General features: G+C 50.0%; 1 protein-coding gene across 1 annotated transcript in view; it reads left to right on the top strand.

The window, feature by feature from the left end:
• SNX29 (sorting nexin 29) overlaps positions 1–24805 on the top strand; it is a 603019-nt gene extending 578214 nt beyond the window's left edge. Inside the window, exon 21 of the mRNA XM_069569984.1 lies at positions 19471–24805. Coding sequence (XP_069426085.1) covers positions 19471–19600 — 130 coding nt within the window. The 3' untranslated portion in view covers positions 19601–24805. The remainder of the gene's footprint in view (positions 1–19470) is intronic.
• Positions 24806–25907: the final 1102 nt, after the last annotated feature.

Below are 25907 nucleotides of genomic sequence, written 5' to 3' on the forward strand. Positions count from 1 at the left end.
CTGCTTACACAGGTGCCATCGTGCATTTAATGTGTCTCCTGCCTCCAGGCAGGGTGTTTCCACGCTTCCTCCTTAGAAACCACACTGCCTTGACCGTCCTTACACCCAGTGCCTCTGTAGGAGTGGCCCTTAGAGGTGGCATTCCTGAGTCAGGGTTTGCACAAGTATATATTTGTGTGTGTAAACATGCATACGTGTGATCTCACACCCCGCTCAACTTCCCTAAAAACTTCCACAGGTCTGTACATTTGTGACCACAACCCCCATCCCTCACTTCTCAATATCCAAAGCAAAGCTTGCTAATGGCCATCTTTCACCTCTTGCCAGGACGACCAATGAGGGTGACTCTGGATGCGCCGGGTCCCCCAGCAGGACTCATTCATTCCCCAGGTGGTCACTGAGCGCTGCTGTGTCATTGTCTCTCTACATGCTGGGTTACAGCCAGATTCCAGACCCTTATTGACATAACACACCCCGCGAGTGTGGAGCAGGGGCGGGGGAGAGCGTGGCGGCAGGGAAGGTGGCCCTGAGAACATTCCAGAAGAGGAAAGACCTGGAGGAGGAGGGAGAGAGCCAGGCCAAGAGCCCTCCTTGCTGTTGGCAGTGAAGAGACAAAGGAACTGCAAAGGCCTGGGGCAGGCAGTGCCCAGCTCTGCTGAGGAGCCCTGGAGCGGGGGCTGGAGTCGGGAAAGGGACTGCCTGGTCAGCGATGGCCTGGGAGAGCGTCGTGTCCGCGGAAGGCAGAAGACTGGCAAGTTTGGAGCAAAAGAGTGCTGTGATCGGGCTTGTTTTTCCTGCTGGATCGCTCACACCAGAGAAGAGTAGCTGCAGGCGGAACACAGGAGGGAGGGTGGGGCGGTTCAGGCCAGAGGAGGTGGTGCCTGGGCCCGCGAGGATACCTCCCCAAGAGCAGGGGCTCTGTCTGCGACGGGGCACGTAGTAGGGCTTCAACAAATAGCAGAATTACTGAAAACCTGTTTGCTTCTCTACTGTCCAGTGCTCACAGTATCCTCTCCCCGCGTGCGCTGGGCAGTAGCCTCTTTCTGGTTGGTTCGCAGGAGCCCCGCACACACTCTGGGCATTTCAGTCCCCACCTCCTCCCAGTCCGCCTGTCGTTTAAGGCAGTCACAGCTCTGTCTTTACATATTTCCGCATATGACATTAGGTCTGTTCACACCAACTTGTATCCCAGCCCAGTATTCTCTCTGCAGCCCTCCCGTTATAACCACTGTAGCTTCTGCCTGAAGGGACAGACCTGGGTGATGCTTTGGAGGCGGTTATTTCCAAGTCTCATAAAAGTGATATCACCTCCTCTGCTTTCTATGAGAGATGTGAACACGGGTTATTACTTGTCTTTTCAAATTGAACCACAGAGCCATTAAATGACTTTTTCACAGTCACACAGCTGGTACATCACAGAATCAGGTATCAACCCAGGGCTTTCCGATTCCGAGGCCCGGGTTCTTATGGAACATGCTGCCGCCTCCTCTGGGCGAGGACAAAGCACTGTCTGACCGGAGGACAAGTCTGGTGGGGATGAGCTTGTCGTTTACAGGCCACTTTGCCATTGCCCAAATGGTTAAGTGGACCAGGCACAGTTCTAGGCATGGGGATTAGGGTGGTAAAGATGCCGCTTCAGAGAGTGACAGGTGCTGTAAAGCAACTGAAACAGGGTAACTGGCAGTGACTGAAGTGAGACTCGGAGGAGGACTTCGGAGCAATCCGGGGGGTCCCGTGCAGCTGGAGGAGGTAAGGACGAGTTGTAAGGATTTGACCCAGTGCAGAGGGAAGCCACGGAGGAGGGACGTGGCAGGGTGACTTTGAGTTGCAGAGGAATCAAGAGGAAGCAGGGAGACCACGTGGGAATCTGTCCTAACAGTCCAGACAAGAGGTGGTGGTGGCCGGACCTACGATATTAGAGCAGAGTGGACTGTTGAACGTGTCTACAGGTGGAACCCAAAGGGCCCATGCTTGAATTGGGTCAGGAGTATAAGGGAGAGGGAGAAGCCAGGGTGATGCGTTAGGTTCTGGTTTGCGCAATGAATAGGGTGGGGGAACTGCAGCAGTCACTAAAGCGAGGGCCAGAGAAGGGGAAAATCAGAATTCGCATTTGGGCCATGTTCAGGACAGAAATGCCTATCGAACATCCATGTGCAAATGCCAAAAATTCCACTGGGCCTATTAACTCTGGAGCACGAAGGCAGCGAGGCTAACGTGTAAGTCTGGGGATCTCCAGCATTTAGACACGTGTGATCCCCTAGGTCTGGATGAAATCCCACATAGGCGCTGTTGACAGAGACAAGGAGAGAACCCAGGCCCATGATGCTTGGAGAGGTTGGCCTTAAGTAGGAGCAGGGCCGCGTGATCCTGTGTCGGGGAGGAGAGGAGCCAGAGCACCCCGTTTCTGGGTGAACTGCCAGGCAGGGCGGGTTGGGGATGGTCTGGGAAGAGGGAAAAAATGAAAGTCACTTCTGTGGGTCGGGCCCGGTGGGGTTAGCTATGAACTGAAAATACAGCCAGTAGCCCCATCCTGGGCTTTTGTTCCTCCAAAAGGGATTTTGTTCTGCTGCTTGGCTTAACTGGCATGGCGTTTGGCCGGGCTTTGTGACGGGGAAGAGCAGCCATGAGGGGATGGGCAGTGATTACCATGGAGATGTGATGCGGGCTCACGTGTGAGAAGGGAACTGAGACGGGGTCAGTGGTGGGATTCAGAGAGGGGGCTTCAAGAAGGACTGAGAGAGGGGTCCTAAAGGGCAGGAGCAAGAATCGTCTAGCCCCTTTTCTGAAGAGCCTCTCAGGGTAAGATCCCCAACCTAGGACATGACATATACAGACCTTTTGAGATGTCAGTCGAGTCAGATCAGGAGCCCCGGAACCCTGACTCTGGGTAACACCCAGCTCTGGATAAAAGGAGCTGTAACTGCAGAGGCTCCCAGCCAGGCACCCAGTGCAGCCCCGTCAGCCTCAGGGCCACCTGTAGCGATCAGAATCTCATCCATCGTGGTTTTGTTCCATGAAGGGATGAAAGCTGGCATGTCTGGGCTCACAGGTAGACAGTACAGTGTGTGTGTGGACTTGTGTGATCTTCCTGGCAAACTAGGCTGAATGCATCTTTACATTTTTAATAGCATAATTTATCCCAGGTACATGCCTGCCCCCCATCCACCTGTCACTTTCTGTACCTCCCCCCACCCCCCACCCCTGACCCCAGCTCAGCCACTCCCCGGAGTCCGGTTTCCAAGCACAAATGAAACCCTCTCTCACTCCCCCATCTGATTGGTCATGGAGCCTTAGGGATGCGGTCTCTTCAGCACCTCTGGAGCATCATCGCAACCCTGCTGCTTTGCCTTGCCCCGTCTCGGCTCTTTCCTCAGGATCCTCCTCCCAGGGCAGGGTTGCACCAGCCCCAAAACAGGGGTCCCTGTCTCTGAGGCTCAGCTCTGTCCCATGGCTCCCAGCTCCATCAGGAGATCTTTAGAAGCTGTGCCTTTGAAGTAGGTTCCACCCCTCCTGCAGCCCCCCACGATCCCCTGCCCCACGAGGCAGCCCCTGCCAGTTCCGCCCCCCACCACCAGAGCCCGCATTGACGGAGAGCATCCCCCAGGTAGTCCTGTTTAACCCCACAGCCCCATTTGTGAATGGCAACCATAGGTTAAGAGCCTTTGCCTAGAACAAGACCAAGAAATTTCTTAAAATAGGTGACTATAGAGAAGATGCAGAGATGGGGGTGGGTGGAGCATGAAAAGGCTCATTCGAGGCAAGTAAATTCACAAAGTGTAGAGTCTTCCCAGAGCCTTGGAGCCTTCTCCTCACCAACCCCCCCCACCCCCACCCTACCAGCAAATACCGCCTTGTCACCTGCCACCCAGCCTAGAGGCTGAGAACACGGGCCTGGACTTCCGTCCTGCTCTGTGACATAGGATTCGCGTGACATCACACAAGTCCCTGCAGCTCAGGAAGCCACCCTCCACAGCAGCTTCTTGAGTTTTCACATGTGAAACAAGAGACCTTCCCTCCTAGGGTTGGTGGGAGGGAGAGCTTCGTAAAGTTATACTGCTGAGCCCTGCACCTGCCACACAGCAAGCCCGCCGTGAGCGGACCTGGTAGATTACACGTCGTCACTGTCGCCCGTCTTTTCCAGGACACAGCACCAACGTCTGTGGCATTCTGTGAGCAGGATGCCTTGATTTCAAAGGATGTCAGATTTCAAAGCAGGTCTCTCTAGGAAGTAACCATTTTTTATATTGAAAGCTCCACTATGAGAAATAAACATAGACAGTGGCCTGGAGAAGCTAGTCTTGCACGGACAGCTGTCGTCCACGGAGGGCAGGGTTTCAGGCTCTCTCTGCTCCCGTCTTCATGCCTGTGTGCGCTGGTTCCATTTCTCCCCTACAGTGAGCCTGGGTCGCTCCTCTTTAACCTTTGTTAATGACGGGAGGCTTCTCTACACCCTCCTCCTCCCCACTCCCCCACCCCGCCCTCTTTTAAAATCTGGCTGTGCCGGGTCTCAGTTGCCACATGTGGGCTCTAGTTCCCTGACCAGGGAGGGAACCCGGGCCTCCTGCATTGGGAGCATGGACGGAGTCTTAGCCACTGGATCACCGTGTGAATGTCCCCTCCTTCTTCCCTTTTTAACTTGTGTGTGTGCAACCCCTGGGCCAGAACTTGGAGTAGAAAAGCTGAAACCGGAAATGTTAGAAATCTATCAACAGAGAGTAGCAAATCCATCAGAGCACTACTGAAATCATGCAAGAAAGATCTTGAGAATATAATATGGGATTCGCTGAAATGGGGTGTGTGGTCCCCCGGTGATAGACATGCCCTCCCCAGTTCAAGTTGTTCCCAAAGATCAGACCATCAGTGCTGAAGGCACAGCCGCTCGGACGGCAGCTCCCAGCAAATGGAGTACTGACTGGCCCTCGAAAGCCACTTCCTAAGTGAAATGAATAGCAAATCTCTCCTTGAAATCACTTTCACTGATGAGTGGTTGAGACCATCAGATCAGTTTCACCTGTGTGCTGGGAACGGGAACACCATGCCAATGTGCCCCCAGAGGTTTATTGAAAGAAACAGTCCTCCCCTCTCCAGGGCTCCTGGCAGGGGCCACTTTCACAAGGTTGGACTCCCTCAGTGCCTTGATGGTAGCCAGCACTGGGGAGTGAGTTTCCAAACAAATGCTGAACACATCTCAGGAACGGGAGAGCAGGCAGGACGAAGGGGCTCTTGGCTCAGCTCTGGTCCCCCATCCCCGCAGGAGAGGAGAGGAAGGGGGTACCCTGGGGATGTCTCCATGGGCAGCCATCAGACCTCAGGAGGCTGTTTGTCCACCACCTTCCAGCTGAAGGCCCGGTTCTAGCTGACCTGAGTGCTACGTGTAAGGTGTCAGCCCTGGGGAAGCCACATCCCCAGAAAGGTCCCTAACCCCGTGACTGGGTCACTGCAGCTCAGGACAGCCGGCACCTTGCAGGCTTGGGGAGGGAAGCCACGGCACCATTGCCTTCCTGGTTTCCTGCCCGCTGGTTGGAACTGAGCCTCCAGGACGAACCCTTCACGGCCCCAGAAATGGCTCTAGCAGCCCCACAGGGTTGACAGGGCTTGGTGATGCCTGGGCACAGTTCCCTCCGAGAGAGAGTGAGCCACGCTGGAGGTTGGCCAAAGCCAAGTTGAGAAGCAGGTGAAGAGAGGGGACATTTACTAAGCATCCTCTCTGGCAAGCTAGCCACCCAAGCACAGAGTGCGTCCCTCAGCTGTCAGCAGCCTGCCAGAGAAGATCCTGTAATACCCTTCTTTGTTTTTTTTAACATGTGCCATTTTAAAAACAGCCTTACTGAGACAGAGTTCACATACAATTCACCTATTTAAAGTGTACACAAGTCAGTCATCTGTAGGGACTTCCCTGGTAGTCCAGTGGTTAAGAATCTGCCCTGCAGTGCAGGGGACGCAGTTCAGTCCTTGGTCAGGAAACTAAAATCCCACATCTGTGGGGCAACTAAGCCTGTGTCACAACTACTGAGCCCGAGCACCCCAACTGGAGAGTCCGTGCACTGCGGTGAAAGATCCCACATAACGCAACCAAGATCCCACTGACTGTAACTAGGACCCGATGCAGCCAAATAATTAGATTTTTTTTAATCAGTAGATTTTAGTATATTCACACATATACACAGCCATTGCCACCGTTGTTTTTAGTACGTCTTTATCACTTGGAAGAGAAAGCCCACACCTTCCTTGCTCCTGGAAACTACACACGTTTACTTGGTCTCTCGAGACTGCCCTGTTTTGGACTTTCATACAAATCGAATCATCTTTTGTGGATCTGTGCATCTGGCATCTTCACCGAGCACTGCTGCAAGGCTCATCCGAGCAGTAGCACATGGACAGGGCAATGTTTTCTCTCTCCTCTCGGGGTTTTTCACCTTTGTTGTTGTTCAGTCACTAAGTCGTGTCCAGCTCTTTGTGACCCCATAGACTGCCGCACACCGGGCTTCCCTGTCCATCACCAACTCCCAGCGCTTGCTCAAACTCCTGTCCATCGAGTCAGTAATGCCATCCAACCATCTCATCCTCTGTCGTCCCCTTCTCCTCCTGCCTGCAATTTTTCCCAGCATCAGGGTCTTTTCTAATGAGCCAGCTCTTTGCATCAGGTGGCCAAAGTATTGGAGCTTCAGCTTCAGCAGCAGTCCTTCCAGTGGCCATTCAGGGTTGATTTCCTTTAGGATTGACTGGTTTGATCTCCTTGTCTGAATCAAACCGACATAAGATGGAAGGACAGGGGAAGCTCACCCAGGTTTGTAGAAGGGTCTTGTGACAGGGGAGCCTTAGTAAGGAAGTGAAGACCCAAAGAAATGGCCTGGCCAAACCTACCTGCTAGTTCTTGAGCTGATTTTATATTATGAGAACAGGAAGGATCAATTGTGAAAAAGTGACTAAACTGTGTGAGTAGGGCCAAGGAAGACAGTAATTTTAACAAGACCTATTTGTACAGAATTCGCTCCACATCAACTTCTCATCCTCAACAGTGAGAATGTGACCTTCCTTCTGGTATGGTGAGGACATCTTTCACTTGGGAATTCTATCTCCTGCTTTAATGAAAAATGGGAAGGTCAGAGTGTTTACTTGCATTCACTTCCTTTCAAGTGCCTTTAACCCCAAAACAGTCAGTATGCAGAGCGGCCTTTTGCCGTGTGGTATATTCTGCCACCTTCAGCCGTCTCAACGATTCATGCCTCCTGTGGCTGAGTAAAATTCCATTGTGTGGATAAACTATGTTCTGTTCATCCATTCCACCGATACACATTTGAATTATTTCTAAGTTCTGGCTGTCATGAACGATGCTGTTTTCCGCATTCATGTACTAGTTTCTGCGTGGACATGTTTTCATTTCTCCAGGGTATATACCAAGAAGAATCGCCAGGTCACATGGTCATTCTGAAGAATTGCCAGACTGTTTTCCAAAGCTGCACAATTTAGTGTCCCCACCGGCAGTGTGGCTGGGCTCTGATTTCCCATCTTTGCTGGCACTTATTATCATCTGTCTTTTCAACAGTCACCATCCCAGTGGGTGTGAAGTCGTGTCTTATTTCGTTGGGGTTTTTTTAAGTGTTTATTTTTGGCTGTATCAGGTCTTAGCTGCGGCTCGTGGGGTCTTCTCTGAAGCGCGTGGCCTCACGCGGCACGCGGCTTCTCTCTCGTTAAAGCACGCAGGCTCGGTAGTTGTAGCTTTCAGGCCTAGTCGCCGCAAGGCATATGGGATCTTAGTTCCCTGACAAGGGGTCACCTTCCCCCCACACCGGAAGGCGGATTCTTAACCACTGGACCACCAGGGATGTCCCTCCCATTGTGGTCTTGATATACATTTCCTGATAAGGATGTTGAGCATCTTTTCATGTGCGTGTTGGTCCTCTGTGTATTGGCTATTCACATCCTTTGCCCGTTTGTTGATTGAGTTGTCTTTTCACTGAGATGCGATCCCTTCTTACAGGTGAGGAATCTCAGTCCCAGGGAGCGTCAGTGACCGTCCAGGCAGTCAGTTGGTAAATGACAGAGTCCGAGATTTCTGTCCCCACGGTCCCTGCCCTTCTTAGCTGTGGAAGGGGATGAGGTCACTGTCTCCTGGGAGACCCAGAGTGGATGCAAGGCGCTGCGTCATGAGGAAAAAGCAGAGATTTTTTTTTCCTTAATATATATATATTTTATTGAAGCATAGTTGCCTTATAATGTTTCAGGTGCACAGCAAGGTGATTCAGTTACACAAACACATATATTATTTTTAAAATTACTTCCATTACAGGTTATTATAAGATACTGAATGTAGTTCCCTGTGCTATCAGTAAACCTTTGTTGCTTGTTGCATATCTATTTTTTTTTGAGTATCTGTTGATTTATTTTATTTTTTATTTTTATTTTCTTTTTTTAAATTTATTTATTTTAATTGGAGGCTAATTACTTTACAATATTGTATTGGTTCTGCCACACATCACATGAATCCGCCATGGGTGTACACGTGTTCCCCATCCTGAACCCCCCTCCCACCTCCCTCCTCATACCATCCCTCCAGGTCATCCCAGGGCACCAGCCCCAAGCATCCTGTATTGAACCTGGACTGGCGATTCGTTTCTTATATTATACATGTTTCCATGCCATTCGCCCAAATCATTCCACCCTCTCCCTCTCCCACAGAGTCCAAAAGACTGTTCTATATATCTGTGTCTTTTTTGCTGTCTTGCATACAGGGTTATCATTACCATCTTTCTAAATTCCATATATATGCGTTAGAATACTGTATTGGTATTTTTCTTTCTGGCTTACTTCACTCTGTATAATAGGCTCCAGTTTCATCCACCTCATTAGAACTGATTCTAATGTATTCTTTTTCATGGCTGAGTAATACTCCATTGTGTATATGTACCACAGCTTTCTTATCCATTCATCTGCTGATGGACCTCTAGGTTGCTTCCATGTCCTGGCTATTATAAACGGTGCTGTGATGAACATTGGGGTACACGTGTCTCTTTCAATTCTGGCTTCTTCGGTGTGTATGCCCAGCAGGAGGATTGCTGGGTCATAAGGCAGTTCTGTTTCCAGTTTTTTAAGGAATCTCCACACTGTTCTCCATAGCTGTACTAGTTTGCATTCCCAGCAACAGTGTAAGAGGGTTCCCTTTTCTCCACACCCTGTCCAGCACTTATTGCTTATAGACTTTTGGATAGCAGCCATTCTGACTGGCGTGAGATGGTACCTCACTGTGGTTTTGATTTGCATTTCTCTGATAATGAGTGATGTTGAGCATCTCTTCGTGTGTTTGTTAGCCATCTGTATGTCTTCTTTGGAGAAATGTCTGTTTAGTTCTTTGGCCCATTTTTTGATTGGATCGTTTATTTTTCTGGAATTGATTTTTAAATACAGTCTTCTCAGCCAGGCTTCTTAAGACCAAAGTAAAATTTTTATGTGGTAGCATTTCCCCTTTTCGTTATATAGTTCTATGAGTTTTGAAGGATACGCAGGGTCACAGCACCACCGGAACAGCCCCCAGGACCCCCCAGTGCCTGGCTGTAGCCAGTCTCTGGCATCTGCTGCTGTGGCTTCTGTCCCTATACTTTTGCCTTTTCCAGAATGTCTTAGGAAGGAATCAGGTGGGGTGTAGCCTCTGAGTCTGGCTTCTGTCATTTAGCAGAATGCCTTTGAGATTTACCCATGTTACCAAGAATATACCTTTTTGAAGGAGGGAACAACCATTTGGGTTGGTAAATGAGCCAGTGGTGATATCTAGGAAATGTTTTTTTTGTTTTAAATTTAATGTTAATATGCTTAAATCTGTGTTTATGGATGATTTTGCATAAGCCAAAGTAACCTAAAAACAGAGGTAAAGAAAAATCTTGGGTATTATATAGGAGGTGTGCAGATAATGAGGGGTGGGAGGTTGAAAGCATCAAAGATGATAAGGAAGTATTCAGGAAACATGGGTCCATGTTCCCATCACAGCTCCGGGCAGGGTGACCCTGGTCTCCAGGATAAGAGGCCATGGCCCTGAGAATCATATCCCCGATGTGGCGTGCTCCGCCATCACTAACCCTGGTACCAGAGGAGCCTCAAGGTCATCTAGACCATTGGTTCTGACAGCCCCATGCGTGGTCTGGAACTTGTTCCAGAGGGAGTGTTGTCTTTTCGGGAGAAACCGCAAGCAAAGTGGTAAGACCTCCCCTAACCTTTGCAAATAGTTGGATTGTGCTCGTATTCTGCCTCCTTAGTTGGCAAATTGACAACCTGAGGTTGAGTTTTTAAGAAGTCATCTCGGGACTTCTTTGCTGGCAGTCCAGTGGTTAGGACTCTGCACTTCCCCTGCAGAGGGTGTAGGTTCGGTCCCTGGTGGAGGAACTAAGATCCTTCATGCTTGTGATGTGGCCCCCCAAAAAAAGTCATTGCTTGCCATGGGCTGACTAGGTCCCCAGCTTTGAAAAGGTAGTTTGTAGAACTCGTGTAGACCAGAGGTGTCTGCATCATCTGGAGGCCTTCCTGGCCCACACGGACTTGGGCAGCTGCCGGCCCCACCACCTGTCTTGCTCCCCATGGAGTCTTTTGCTGGCTGCTCTTCCTGCCCAGAAAGCCCTTTCCCTCCCCCTCTATTCCACTGAGCCTTACCGCCCCCAACCCCCCTACCTCAGTGCTCAGGCCCCCTCCAGAGACCCTCCCAGCCCCTGACTCTACCGCTGTATATATTCTTCATCTCATCATTTATTTCCCCCTCTCCCTCCGTCGCCCTTGCCCCTGTTTTGAATAACTTGAGGGTAGAAACTGACTGTTGTCTTGATGTCCCCAGAGTTTAGCGCAGGGTCTGGCCTTATCTCAAGGGAAACAGTGGTTTGACCTTCTTTACAGGAGGGTCACGATTTTTCCACCCTTGTTCCCCGATGGATCCACCTGTTTGCTCACTTACTTCCTTAAGCTGTCTCGAAACAGCCCTGCCAAATCCCAGGTCTCTTCTGTCTCTCTAAATTTCAGGGCTCCTCTTCCAGAAAACCTAGTCTGATCTCTTCAGAAAAGGTTTCTTTCTCTGTCTCCTGCCCCCAGGACAGACAGATGGAAGACTTGAGCTGTGCTGGAAAAAGGAATGGGAGGTATATTATTTTTCTTTTTTGGCCATGCCATGTGGCTTGTGGGATCTTAGTTCCCCAAGCAGGGATCTGACCCACACCCCCTACAGTGAAAGTATGGAGTCTTAACCACTGGACCACCAAGGAACTCCCTTGAAGTTTATTTCTGTCATTTGTAAAATCTTTATAAAAGCTTCTACCCATTTCCTTTGATATATTGATGCCTCAGCCATCAGAGTTCTTAAGATTTTGCTGGCCAGAATTTGCCTGTGCCTCTGAATTTTATTTCAGAGATCCTGGGGTCTTGAAGGAGCCAGTTATATTCCTATTTATAACAGACTCAATCCATGTGTATTGAATGATACATGAACAGTAGGGAGAACCAATATTATACCCATTTCACAGATCAGAAAACTGAGTCTTGGGGAGGTGATGTATCTTCCTCTAAGGTCCTGTGGGGTCTAAGTGAAGGCACCTAGGTTTTCTGCCTTTGAATATGGAGTTTCTATTATTCCATACACCTTTAGGATCTGTTCTTGTGATGGAAGTGGGGCCTTTCTTGTCCTCCATATCCCCCTTTTCTTGTCTGCAAAATTGGGGTAGACGTGTGCTCAGTCTTGTCCGACTCTTTGCAACCACTTGTACTGTAGCCCGCCAGGCTTCTCTCTCTGTCCATGGGATTTTCCGTGCAAGAGTGCTAGAGTGGGTTACCTTTGCCTCCGCCAGGGGACCGTCCCAACCCAGGGACTGAACCCACATCTCCAGCACTGGCAGGTAGGTTCTTCACCACTGAGCCTCCAGGGAAGCCCTGGGGCGACAGACCTTCTGCACTGAAGCAGACTCGGGGAGGTGAGGAATGTAACTTTGCCTTGCTCAGTGGTTCTGCTCCTGCCCAGACCCAGAGTCACCAGCCCACTTTATTACAACATGATCATCAGCAGGAGGTAAAAAGAGCTTCTTGGTGGCCTGATTTCTATTGATGGGGCCGGGTGAGAAACACACCCCTCCTTTAAATCTCAGTAGTGCAGGTGGCTCACAAAAGCTGTAAACGATGAGGAATTGAGAGACCAGCATTCGCGCACACACACACACACCAGCACCCACTGCCCCCCTCCCGGGTGTAAAACACACACACACCAGCACCCACCTCCCCCCACCCAGGTGTAAAACCCATAGCTAGTGGGAAGCTGCTGTATAACACAAGGAGCTCAGCTCCACGCTCAGATGATCCAGGAGCAGGAGGGAGGCTCAAGAGGAAGGGGATATGTGTAGCTGATTTGTGTTGTACAGCAGAAGCATTGTAAAAAAAATTATACCCAATTTAAAAAGTTAAATGCAGGACTGTTGACCCTAGGTAGTGTTGTACCAATCTCGCACTTACTCATCTTTTTTAAAATTTAAAGATTCTTTTCCCATATAAGTCGTTACAGAATATTGAGTAGAGTTTCCTGTGCTATATAGTAGGTCCTTGTTGATTACCTTACATATAGCAGTGTGTATCCATTCATCCTAAATTCCTAATTTGCCTCCCGCCCCCAAACACATTTTTCTCCTTTGGTAAGCATAAGTTTGTTTCCTCTCTTTCTGTTTTGCAAATAAGTTCATTTGTATCATTTTTTAGCTTACATGTACGTGATATGCATGATATTTGTCTGACTTCCTTCACTACGTATGATAATCTCCAGGTCTGTCCACGTTGCTGCAGATAACAGTATTTCATTCTTTATGGCTGTGTCCCATTGTGTGTGTGTGTGTACAGACACACATATTTTTATTATGTTAATATATAATATATATACATTAATGTATGCATGTACACACACTTTTCTTTTTTTTTTTTTTTGGTCCATTCCCTTCTCAGTGGACATTTAGGTGGCTTCCATGTCTTGGCTGTTGTAAACAGTGCTGCAGTGAACATTAGGGTGTATATATCTTTTCAAATTACGGTTTTGTCCAGATAAATGCCCAGAAATGGGATTGCAGGGCCATACGGTAGCTCTATTTTTATATTTTTAAGGAACCGCCCTACTGTTCTCCATTGGGATTATACCAGTTTACACTCCCACCAACAGTGTAGGAGGGCTACCTTCTCTCTCCACCCTCTCTAGCGTTTGTTTGTAGATTTTTTTGATGTTAGCCATCCTTATCAGTGTGAGGTGATACCTCATTGTCATTTTGATTTGTATTTCTCTAATAACTAGCAATATTGAACATCTTTACATGTACCTCTTGGCCATCTCTATGTCTTCTCTGGGGAAACGTCTACTTAGGTCTTCTGCCCATCTTTTGATTGGGTTTTTTTTTTGACGTAGAACTACATGAGCTGTTTGTAAGTTTTGTCGATTAATCCCTTGTTGGGTGCTTTGTTTCAAATATGTTCTCCCATTCTGTGGGTTGTCTTTTGGTTTTATTTATGGTTTCCTTTGCTGTGCAAAAAACCTTTTTAAGTTTCACTAGGTCCCATTTGTTTTTGTTTTCATTTTGATTATTCTGGGAGATAAGATACTGCTGTGATTTATGTCAGAGTGTTCTGCCTGTGTTTTCCTCTGGGAGTTTTATAGTATCTGATCTTTAGTCCATTTTGAGTTTAGAACTTATTCAACTGAGACATTTTTGCCTGTTGTTTAGTAACTCCCTACTCACCCCCTCCCCTTATCCTCTACTGTCCACCCTTAGCTCTTGGAGTCTGACTATTTCGGACACCTCCTGTAATTGGAGTCAGGCAGTTATCTGTCCTTGTGACTGCCTTATTTCATTTAGCAGGAGGACACTATACTATCACATATGTCAGCATTTCCTTTTTTCTTGTAAGGCTTGAATATTGCTTTGTATGGATGAAACTTTTTTTTTTTATCCATTCATAGAGATGTAAGTTATTAGTAATTGCACATCTTGGCTGTTGGGAGTGCAGAGAGAGCACTTCCAGATCCTGATTTCTGTTCTTTCGGATAAATATTTATTCTACCCTAGATGCCATTCCAAGCCGACGAGACTTGCCTGAGGAAGCGCAGTGCACTCTCTCCTTGCTCCCACAGTGCCATCTCTGAGTAGCAGCCCTCCCTCCCATCCCCCTCCCCTCTGCTGATCCTCACACAGTAGGTGCCTTTGGAGAAACCAAATGAAGTACCAAAGCCCTGGCCCCATGACTCAGAACTGTCCCCCACTCCGGCCTTTCTCCAGTCCTCCGAGGAGCTGGCTCCTCCAGGGACCACAGGTCCTCACCTCCCAGCCGGGCAGGAGAGTAAGAGGGAGAGAGATTTGAAGAGGCTGCACGGCTGGCTTTGAAGATAGAGGCAAGGGGCCGTGACCCTTAGAGTGACCCTTAGAGTGCCGGCAGCCTGTAGAAGCTGGAAAGGCCAGCTTCTGGCCTTTAGAATCTCCCTTGGAGCCTTCCGGGGCTTCCCAGTGATAGCTTACACTGAACCATGTCATGATCTCTGAAGGAGGAGATTGAGCTTCAAGACCAGGCTTGATCACTCGAGAGCTTTTGTGTAGCAGAGTTTTATTAAAGTAAGAAGGGACAGAGCAAGCTTCTGACACAGACATCAGAAGGGGGACGGAGAGTGCCCCGCCTCAGTAGTCTAAGCAAGGGAGTTATGTAATTTTTTAATTGGTCATTACAAGAAATAAAAGGAACGTCTCAAGGTTGTAAGTTCGGTTCAGTTCAGTCGCTCAGTCGTGTCCAACTCTTTGCAACGCCATGAGTCGCAGCACACCAGGCCTCCCTGTCCATCATCAGCTCCTGAAGTTCACCCAAACTCCTGTGCATCGAGTCAGTGATGCCATCCAGCCATCTCATCCTCGGTCGTCCCCTTCTCCTCCTGCCCCCAATCCCTCCCAGCATCAAAGTCTTTTCCAGTGAGTCAACTCTTCGCATGAGGTGGCCAAAGTATTGGAGTTTCAGCCTCAGCATCAGTCCTTCCAGTGAACACCCAGGACTGATCTCCTTTAGGATGGACTGGTTGGATCTCCTTGCAGTCCAAGGGACTCAAGAGTCCTCTCCAACACCACATTTCAAAAGCATCAATTCTTCAGCACTCAGCTTTCTTCACAGTCCAACTCTCACATCCATACATGACCACTGGAAAAACCATAGCCTTGACTAGACGGACCATTGTTGGCAAAGTAATGTCTCTGCTTTTGAAGATGCTATCTAGGTTGGTCATAACTTTTCTTCCAAGGAGTAAGCATCTTTTAATTTCATGGCTGCAATCACCATCTGCAGTAGATTTTGGAGCCCAGAAAAAGTCTGACACTGTTTTCACTGTTTCCCCATCTATTTGCCATGAAGTGATGGAATCAGATGCCACGATCTTCGTTTTCTGAATGTTGAGCTTTAAGCCACCTTTTTTACTCTCCTCTTTCACTTTCATCAAGAGGCTCTTTAGTTCCTCTTCACTTTCTGCCATAAGGGTGGTGTCATCTGCCTATCTGAGGTTATTGATATTTCTCCTGGCAACCTTGATTCCAGCTTGTGCTTTTTCCAGCCCAGTGTTTCTCATGATGTACTCTGCATAGAAGTTAAATAAGCAGGGTGACAGTATACAGCCTTGATGTACTCCTTTTCCTATTGGAACCAGTCTGTTGTTCCATGTCCAGTTTTAACTGTTGCTTTCTGACCTGCATACAGGTTTCTCAAGAGGCAGGTCAGGTGGTCTGGTATTCCCATCTCTTGAAGAATTTCCACAGTTTATTGGGATCCACACAGTCAAAGGCTTTGGCATAGTCAATAAAGCAGAAATAGATGTTTTTCTGGAACTCTCTTGCTTTTTTGATGATCCAATGGATGTTGGCAATTTGATTTCTGGTTCCTCTGCCTTTTCTAAAACCAGCTTGAACATCAGGTAGTTCATGGTTCACATATTGCTAAAGCCTGGCTTGGAGAATTTTGAGCATTACTTTACTAGCATGTGAGATGAGTGCAATTGTGTGGTAGTTTGAGCATTCTTTGGCATTGCCTTTCTTAGGGATTGGAATGAAAACTGACTTTTTCCAGTCCTGTGGCCACTGCTGAATTTTCCAAATTTGCTGGCATATTAAGTGCAGCACTTTCACAGCATCATCTTCCAGGATTTGAAACAGTTCAACTGGAATTCCATCACCTCCACTAGCTTTGTTCGTAGTGATGCTTTCTAAGGCCCACTTGACTTCACATTCCAGGATGTCTGGCTCTAGGTGAGTGATCACACCATCATGATTATCTGGGTCGTGAAGACCTTTTTTGTACAGTTCTTCTGTGTATTCTTGCCACCTCTTCTTAATATCTTCTGCTTCTGTTAGGTCCATACCATTTCTGTCCTTTATCGAGCCCATCTTTGCATGAAATGTTCCCTTGGTATCTCTAATGTTCTTGAAGAGATCGCTAGTCTTTCCCATTCTATTGTTTTCCTCTATTTCTTTGCATTGATCACTGAGGAAGGCTTATCTCTCCTTGCTATTCTTTGGAACTCTGCATTCAAATGGGAATATCTTTGCTTTTCACTGCTATTTGTAAGGCCGCCTCAGATAGCCATTTTGCTTTTTTGCATTTCTTTTCCATGGGGATGGTCTTGATCCCTGTCTCCTGTACAGTGTCATGAAACTCCATCCATAGTTTATCAGGCACTCTATCAGATTTAATCCCTTAAATCTATTTCTCACTTCCACTGTATAATCATAGTGAAAGTGAAGTCGCTCAGTCGTGTCCGACTCTTTGCGACCCTGTGAACTGTGTAGCCCACCAGGCTCCTCTGTCCATGGGATTCTCCAGGCAAGAGTACTGGAGTGGGTTGCCATTTCCTTCTCCAGGGGATCTTCCTGACCCAGGGATCGAACCCAGGTCTCCTGCACTGCAGGCAGACGCTTTAGCCTCTGTGCTACCTGGGAAGCCGTAAGGGGTTTGACTTAGGTGAAACCTGAATGGTCTAGTGATTTTCCCTACTTTCTTCAATTTAAGTCTGAATTTGGCAATAAGACCCACTCCCATAATATACATTTTAAGATAATAGGATTAGTCGGAAGCTTTTCAGGAAGGAGAAAGTGAAGTCACTCAGTCGTGTCCAACTCTTTGCGACCCCGTGGATGGTAGCCCACCAGGCTCCTCCGTCCATGGGATTCTCCAGGCAAGAATACTGGAGTGGGTAGCCATTCCCTTCTCCATCTTCCCAACCCAGGGATCGAACCCAGGTCCTCAGTATAGATTTAAGCTGAGTTGTTTGTTGTGTAATCACCAGTTCTGGGCTTAAAGAAAAAACTGTTTTACATGACTAAGATTAAGGAATGTAGAGAAAAAAAAAACGTTTGTCCTTTCCTCCTTGAGAATTCTAGACCCGGGATTTCTTATCAACCTGCCTAGGAATTGACTCTCTCACCAGGTGGCTCAGCAGTGAAGAACCCACCTGCCAATGCAGGAGATGCGGGGTACAATTCCTGGGTCGGGAAGATCCCATGGATGGAGGAGCCTGGCAGGATACAGTCCATGGGGTTGCAGAGTCAGACATGACTCAGCACACACACTGGTGGTGCATCTTGAGTGAAGTCCCTCAGTCGTGTCCCTGTGGACTGTAACCCACCAGGTTCCTCTGTCCATGGAATTCTCCGGGCCAGAATACTGGAGTGGGTAGCCATTCCCTTCTCCAGGGGATCTTCCCAACCCAGGGATCGAACCCAGGTCGCCCACATTGCAGGCAGACGCTTTAACCTCTGAGCCACCATGGAAGTCCGGTACATCTTGAACATAGCCTCTTAAGACCCACTGGGGACTGCTGGCCTCCAGAACTGTAAGACATCTCAGTGTGTTGTAATAAACCACGCAAGTGTGTGCTAATGTGTTACAGCAGCTGTGGGAAATAAGACCAAGTTTACCGCCTGTACATTCACAGCCCCAGCCCTGGCCCTGTGTACCTGGAGCAGTGACCTTGGCAGCGGCACCTCAAATGCAACCAGACCATGGACATCCACCTTCTTGAGTCCTCCAGCTGCTGCCTCCACCCACTGCTCCTGTGGCCAGAGCTCTGGGGCCCCACCCCCCATCTCAGGCCCTTCCTGCCTTGCTTGGGACACCCCACTCAGGCAGGCTTTGTACCCTAAGTCTTAGAGTGAGCACATGATGTTTTTAGCCCTCCTTCGGACTGTGAGCTCCACAGGGCCTGGGAGAATCCGTTTTGCTCACTCTTTAGCCCTAGTGTTTTGCACAGTGCTTGGCCCACGTGGGTGTGCAAAGATTCATGGAGTAAACAAGTGTATCCTTCAGATGTTTTCTGTATACCCCCTCTACTGTGCTTTAACGTGGCTTGGAATTGAGAAATGGAATATTTCCTGCCATATCAATAAACAAAGGCTGTCATAGGCATCAGTAATTATGGATGGTGACCCCCTGAGGAAACTCAGGAAGGAAAGAATACCCACCATATAGCAGCCATCAGACTGCAGGCACTCCCTACCGTAAGCCCATAGGAAACTCAGGATGAGGAAACTTGGCTGAGGTGCAATCAAAGGCATGATTTCAAAGGAAGAGTCAGCCCGGGCTCTTACATCTTCCCGTACATAGAAAAGCGCTAAATCCCTTAACTTGGGATACCTGGTTTTCTTTAAACAACAACTTTTTGACATTCAGACTACCTGCCCTTTGTTGCAAAACTTCTTTTAATATATATAACCTGGCTCCCCGCCTTGCCTCCTCGGAGCAGTTCTCTCAGGGACGCTTGAGATGCTCTCTCTCAGCTTGAAGTCCAAACATTCACAATGAATAAAACATAACTCTCAGCTTTTAGGTTGTATTTTTTAAGTCTGCAGAAGCATACGCCCTCACTGGCCCGTAAACGCACGTCTGTTCCCCTTTGTTCATGGGCTGCCGCAGTCTTGTGATGTAGGGGTTTTATACCCAGGACCAGCGAGCCCCTCACACTGCACTCGCAAGTAGTTCCCTATTTTTGGCTTGTTCACACAGTGCTGTTGTAAACGCCCTTACAATTAGACGTGGGCAGACCTCTGATTATTCTTTTAGGATCAACTCCACCGGAATTCCGTCTCCTGGGTTTTCGCATCTTTTGACTTTTAAATGCAATGTTCTCCAAAGCAGTTTTTTTCTTTTCTCTTTGACTTTGAAATGTGCCTTTGCTGGAAGATCAGTAAAAATAGTGAGAAGAAAGCCAAGACCAGAACCTTCTTTCATCAACTTAAAAGAGGATCCGGAACTGCGGCCCCACAACTGTGCTGGGCACGAGAGACAGGAGGCTTATTTCTCCAGGTTGTTCTCGCCACCCAGCCAGGCAGCAGCTGTGGCCCTGAGCCACTCCCGTTGCTCCCCTCTCCCTCCTCAGCCCCTGACGGCTGCCCTGCCTGTGACCACTTGCCCTCAGAACTCCTGACTTACCCTGATTCTCCCCACTCTGTCTTACAGCGATATCACCCCTCCCGGAGACGCGCTAACCAAGAACAGCCGGCCCAAAGCGGCTTCCCGCTTCCCCAAGCTGGCCCGAGGTCACCCCAGGGAGACGCGCAACGTGGAGCCCCAGAGCGGTGACCTCTGACCTCGACGGTACCCCGGACTTGGGCCCCACGTGCTGCGCCAGCTGTCTCCACCCCGGTCATGGCAGCTGGCCCCTGCCACCTCGGAGGGACCACCCTACCCCCACCGATGAACCCCAGAGAGCACACCTGCCCTGCCGGGCATGTGACACCCTGATTAAACTGGGCTGTGAGAGCAGGGCGGCTCCTCACTGGACGGATGCGGGCACTTGGGCTCTGCTCTCCCCGCGCCCCGCCTTGGGCCTCAAGGGCCAGGCGTTCCCCTCCCTCCAGCCCAGAGGCCAGCCAGAGGGAGGGCACCGGGTCAGGCTCAGAGCCCCCTGGTCGCGATGCACAAGTCTGTCTCATTTGGTCGGAAGGTTCATTCACCGCTTGACTCTTTCCCACGTGGGAATTTGAATGACTGTTACTTTTTCCCCCGTTTAATGTAACTGCCTGTGACAACCTATGAACCTGGAGGGGGAGCTAGTTCCTTTCCACGCATGCCCCGCCAGTGGTCAGCAGACACCCTAGTTCTTGCCACCAGGTTCCAGGGAGACAGTCCCGTGGCTTTCGTGCAGCGGAGCCATTAGGGATGAGGAACTGTGGCTCTTGGAGAACTTCCTACCTCCTCTCTGGTTGGTTCTGGAAGGACTGGCCCCTGTAGGACGCCCACGTGCACCTGGTCAGGCCAGCCGTCAGCAGCAACCTAGTGACCTCTACCAGAAAGCCCTGAGCTGTCTAGAGGCCGCAAAAGCCAAGAGGAGAGTCCTCAAGGCTTTGAGAGACTCGGTTCTGGGAAGCACTTCAGAAGCTTCTGTGGGCCTCCGGGGGTTCCATAGAGCTTAGCGTGACTCTCTGTGAACTTAGGTGAACGTGACTCACTCTGAACAAATCATGATTATCCCCTAAAGATGGCGCATGTGTTGTCGGCCAGTATGCTCTTGGTGGGAGCAGGGCCCTGGGTGCACCCCAAGATTGACCCCTCTGCTCCCCCCATTCAGAGAGCACCCCACCACCACCACCAGCAGGTGGGAGCAGGAGGAGGAGCAGCATCAGATCGCCCCCATGGGACCAGAGCTGTTTGGCCAGTTTTAACATCCAGAAGCATGGAACTCTCCCCCACCCTGGGTAGGAGTCACCCTCAGCTGCTGATACAAAGGAGGACCAAAAGGGGGCATAAATGAGTGAAGAGCAGAGGACTGAGCACACCTCAGCTCACGCCTGGGTGAGCAATGTGGGTCATAGTGGAGACCCTGGAAAGGCCACGTGCACGGCCCTGCTCACCAGAGGGAGGCTTGTCAAAGGCTCGTGACGCTCGCACACGGCCCTCCAGGGACTCAAGGAGGCTGCAGCGACTTCGGAGGGGGCATTCTACCTGGTGAGCCAGGCCCAGGGGAGCGACATGAGCCGGCTGTCCTGCGTGGATGGAGGTTGCAGTGTTTGTACATGGGGGCCCTGCTGTCAGCCTGTGGGGGTCAGAGGACCTGAGGGACGGCGTGTCCCAGAAAGGCAGCGTGGTTGGTTTCCCCTCATGTGCCCAGGGATCCACTGCACATGCACCGTGCTGAAATTCCCACACCCCAGAGCACTGCCTTGAACACAGAGCCCTCCTCCACCCAGGCTTCCGGGACCATCTGGAAGTTCCAGCTGCCCCAGAGCTCTGCCCCACACGCGGTCTCTCCACAGGGCTCACTTTGAGGCCAGTAACAGCTGCACAGCCAGATCCGAACCCAGGGTGTCTCCTCTCTGTTCACAAGACCCGGAATAGATCCAGCGCCCTGACATCCTCCAGGGCCAAGGGCTCTGATCAGCCAGGCTGTGTTGGCGCCTGACCCCAAACACATCTGAGTACGATTTATAGCCTCACCTTCTCCAGCTACCCCACCAGGAAGCAGCTTTGACGTTCTGTGCATGGAGTGAAAAAACAGCCAAAAAAAAGAAAAGGGGGGGGGGTGGCACCCAGAGCTACAGCAGACGATGCTGAGCAGGAGACACAAGAGCAGTCTCGGCCTGTATTTGGAAAGGAGCAGCTCTGCCTTCCTGTTTTTAAAGCTTAATGATTCATGGGAAGCTTGCCCTGCCCTCCCAAATGCGGGTTGTAGAGAGAACGTTCCTAGGGGCCCTGCGGGGGCCCCTCTGGGCTGCTTGCCCTCTGTGCCCCCGTTTCTGTGACCCTGCAGAGACCCCGATCTTCAGTCCGTCTGGTTTCAGCTCAGATACGTGTGTGATGTGCACATCACATCTCCTCCTCAAAGCCTTAGCTCTGGAGTCACACGGAATGTTCTGCTATGATAGAGCCCTGCTCGCCAGGGCGGTGGGATGGACTTAGAAGGGGCAGACCCCCAGCTCCTGGAGAAAGAGAACGAAACCCCGAGGTCCAGGCCGAGACCTGGGGTAACAATGCCACCCCCGAGGCCGTGTCACTGTCTGTGCACCCACCCCAATCTAAGTCAGAAGGCAGGATGTCTCCCCCCCACCCCCACCACGACCCATCAGGTGAAAGATGGCCCCCCATAAAAGACCAGCTGACATTGGCTTCTGTCTCCTTGATCAAAGATTCTTTAGCACCTAAGAAAGCGCTCCCCATTCTTCAGAAAGGAAAGGAAGGGCCCCTCTGTCTCCAGAAGGCCTTGACCCTATGGCGCCCCACCTGCCCTGTGCCCTGACCCCAGAGCACAGCCCAGCGGGCTGTTCAGGGGTGGCTTCAGCCTGGTCGGGAAGGAAGCCCAGCCAGGTCCAGTTCCGCTTGCATCTCACAGAAAAAGCAGAGACATCTCTCCTTAAGAGAAAACCAGAGCTCCCAGGGAATGAGGGCTGAGGCTGGTGTACACCTCGCCCTGAGGCGAGCTTTCTCAGCTGCTGCTCTCGCAGCCCCTGTGAAAACCACACAGATCTCTCTCCAGTCAGGCCCCAGGGGAGGAGGCAGGGCTGTTGCCCGAGAGGCTGTTGCACTGCACGGAGGTCGCTGTGAACACCATAGCCTGGCCATAGAAGGATCACCGATGGAGCTGCAGAGACAGGGTACCACCCTGTGAGTCCTGGCAAGAGGCACAAACAGTGAGGGAGAGGCCGGTGAGCCAGGGTGTGTGGACCAGGTGTGGTCACCCAGGGCAGGCCCCGTGGCCCTGCTCGGGGCCTATTAGGATGCCTTCTTTGATAACCGTTGGATTCGACAGCACTGCCAGGCTGTGTTGTACCTTTCAGAACACAGAGGCAATCAAAGTTGTTTACACTCCGGGACTGGTAACACAGCTGCAGCCAGTTCCAAGAGGCAGCGGGCACTGGAGGCCCAAGAATTCATCCCCAGGTTTTGGGCCCGGAAGCAGGAAAGAAGACCCTCTGGGCAGCTCCGGGGATCCGAAGCTGTGCTGCTTTTGTCTCCTGACACCTAGCACCCCGGGATCTGTGGCCTCTCTGCTCATGAGACAGTGTGCCCACCAGAGGGCCTGGTCACAGGGTCCCAGGCCTCAGCCCCGCCACCTCACCTGCTCATCTTCACAGGTGCAGCCTGGAGCCGCCAGCTGGCCCCACACCAGAAGCCAGAGCCCATTCTCAGGTCCCAGCAGACCTCTCCTAACCAGTCACCTTCAACATCCTTCATCCCTCAGCCCGGCAGCTTGATGCCAGCGCCCGTGCATGGGAGGCGCCTTCCTCTACAAGGAGGATCTCGCCTGGGCGAGTCACTGACTAGATCCTCAGCCTGGAGCTGGGATGGGCAGCCTCCAAGACCTATCAGAAAAAGACCCTGCCCAGGAGCATCAGATGAGCTAAGCGCTTTCGCGAAGGAGCATGCCACGCTCAAGCTGCTACCCCAAAGGCAATAATTGTCTCAACTCTGCCTCAGTGTTCCCCTTCCAGACAGTGCCATTCATGCTGGACCTCACCCCTGCACTGGATGCCCCTGGCAGGCAGGCATCTGCTCATGAGCAAGGCCTTTTGCAACGATCATTTTTCAGAATATTGCACGTTGCTTCTTTAAGTGTCTGCTGTTCAGATTGGCTTTCTGTGCTAAGTGCACAGTTGTAGCACTATATATTTTATCTAATGTTACCTTGCCAAAAATTTCATTTTTCCTGTTTCCCTAACACGTGGTCTTGATTATATGTCTTAAAGAAAACAGCTCCCGGATTGATAGGAGCGAGCAGGGAGCACTGCCCACCTCCATGCTCCGAGCAGAGCAGCTGTCTGCCCAGCCCGCGGTGGAAACGTCCCTGCTCAGTTTGTCTCGGCATTTTGGACCATCCCGTTTGCCACCCTTGCCTGTTGCCAGGGATGGGCCTGATTTTGGTAGTTCTCAGTCCTAACAACCACATTGAATAGGTTTCCTTACTTACTCAATGCATTTCTGAAGAGAAGCAAAAAAAAAAAAGATGGGTTTTTCTAAAAGATGGGTGAGCTTATAGCAAGGTTGAGCAGGCCCACTAGAAGAACAGAAGAACAGCCAGATCCACAAGGGTTCCAAGGTCCAGGGATTCAGTTGTTTCTGGCATAGGGATGATTTGCCATCCTCACCGAAGACCACTGGCTGACCTGCCAAGATGCCCCCCTTGCCCTCAGACCCCATCCCTGCCTTCACGAACTGCAAGGGGAGAAGCCATGCCCCTCTGGCAGTTCTCTCTGCCATCGCTTGAGGCCATACAAGGGGACCTTTGCAACAGCTGGGACGGAAGACAGAAACAGGATCACACATTTGCAACCAGTGTTGAGATGAGCTGGAGAATGGGCATTGCCAGGAATGAGGGGGTGGTGGAGCTAATTAGGGCTTCTTATCACGTGGGATGCATCCTAGAAAGAATGTCTTGACCTCTGTAACCTTAGCAGCACCATCTCTGGCATCCCCATTTGGTAAAACACACTGCTTAACTCATCAGATGCTGACTTGGTGGTGGAAGAATCCTTTTGACTGCAGGCTCCATGGTGACCCATGAGTGGGTCCCCCGAGCTGTCTGTTTGAGGGGGAACAGGCGACAGATCTGGAGTCTCTGGTCTGGACGTAAGTGAGGCCGAGAAGTCCACAGATGGGCTGTGAAACGCGTAGTATTATCTTAACTACCCTCTTCTGTTACAGTTTACACAATAGAATTTTTAAACAAATGTGTTTAATTTTCTAAAATCTCTTGTATTAAAATTTTCTTTTGGAATAAGCTGTGGTAATTTTGTTACAATCTAGTTGAGACACACCTCTTTACAATGACAAAATTAAAGCTGTTACATTTTCTAAATTATCTTCAGTTTATGGTCTAATTCTGTGTGTCCATTCTTTTTCAGCAGTTGGGGATTAGGTGAAGTTTCAGTATATATTAGAAAAACTCATAAGGTCCTTCACCATTTCACATGCTACCCTGAACAACATGATTTGATTGGACAAGCATCACTTTGATTTGAAGTTGAGCAGGAGCCTATTTTGAGTTATTAGGCAGATCTATATTAATTGGAGATGTAGAATCAAAATTCTATACAGAAAAAAAATTCCCTTCATTATAGGTTCCTATTCACTCAGAAACCATTTTTGGGTGCCTACTGTATACCATCATGCCAGGCCCTGGGCATACAGCAGTGGCCAGGGCAGAAAAGACCCCTGCCATCTTGGACTAAGATTCTAAGTAAGACGGATGGATAATAATGTATATTTCTGTGTATCTATCTACACACGCTTCCCTGGCGCCTTAGCAGTAAAGAATCTGCCTGCCAGTGCAGGAGACGCCAGAGACATAGGTGCAATCCATGAGTCAGGAAGATCCCCTGGAGAAGGAAATGGCAGCCTTCGCCCGTATTCCTGGGAACATCCCATGGACATAGGAGCTTGGTGGGCTACAGTCATGGGGTTGCAAAGTCAGACACGCTGAGCGTTCATGTACGCATCTATCTAAACACACAGACCCTGTTTAGAATCAGCCATGCAGACAGTTTCAGACCACCGTAAGCTCCACAATGGAAAAAGCAGGACTTGGAGAAAGATCTCCTTCCAACAGTTCAAGCCAGGCTTTCTCGGCCTCGGCACCGCTGACATTTGTGGCTGGATAGCTCTGGGGCGTGAGGACTGTCCAGTCACTGAAGTGTGATCAGCCCTGGCCTCCAACCCCTAAACGCCCTAGAACCTTTTCTGTTCTCACAGCCAGATGTGACCACACATCCTTGGAGTGAGGAATGGTCCCCTGTTGAGAACCCTGAGGCTAGACCAAGCGATTCTCTTGGCAAAAGTGACATTTAAGTTATGACCTGAAGGATGAGAAAAAATGCTAAGCAGTCCTCTGCTCCCCACCCCAAATTTACATTGGCTTAAAAAATTCACACCCTGCAACCAGGTATTTAACCTTTTTAACCAGG

The sequence above is a fragment of the Ovis canadensis genome, chromosome 24, assembly GCF_042477335.2.
Source record: "Ovis canadensis isolate MfBH-ARS-UI-01 breed Bighorn chromosome 24, ARS-UI_OviCan_v2, whole genome shotgun sequence".
Taxonomy (NCBI): domain Eukaryota; kingdom Metazoa; phylum Chordata; class Mammalia; order Artiodactyla; family Bovidae; genus Ovis; species Ovis canadensis.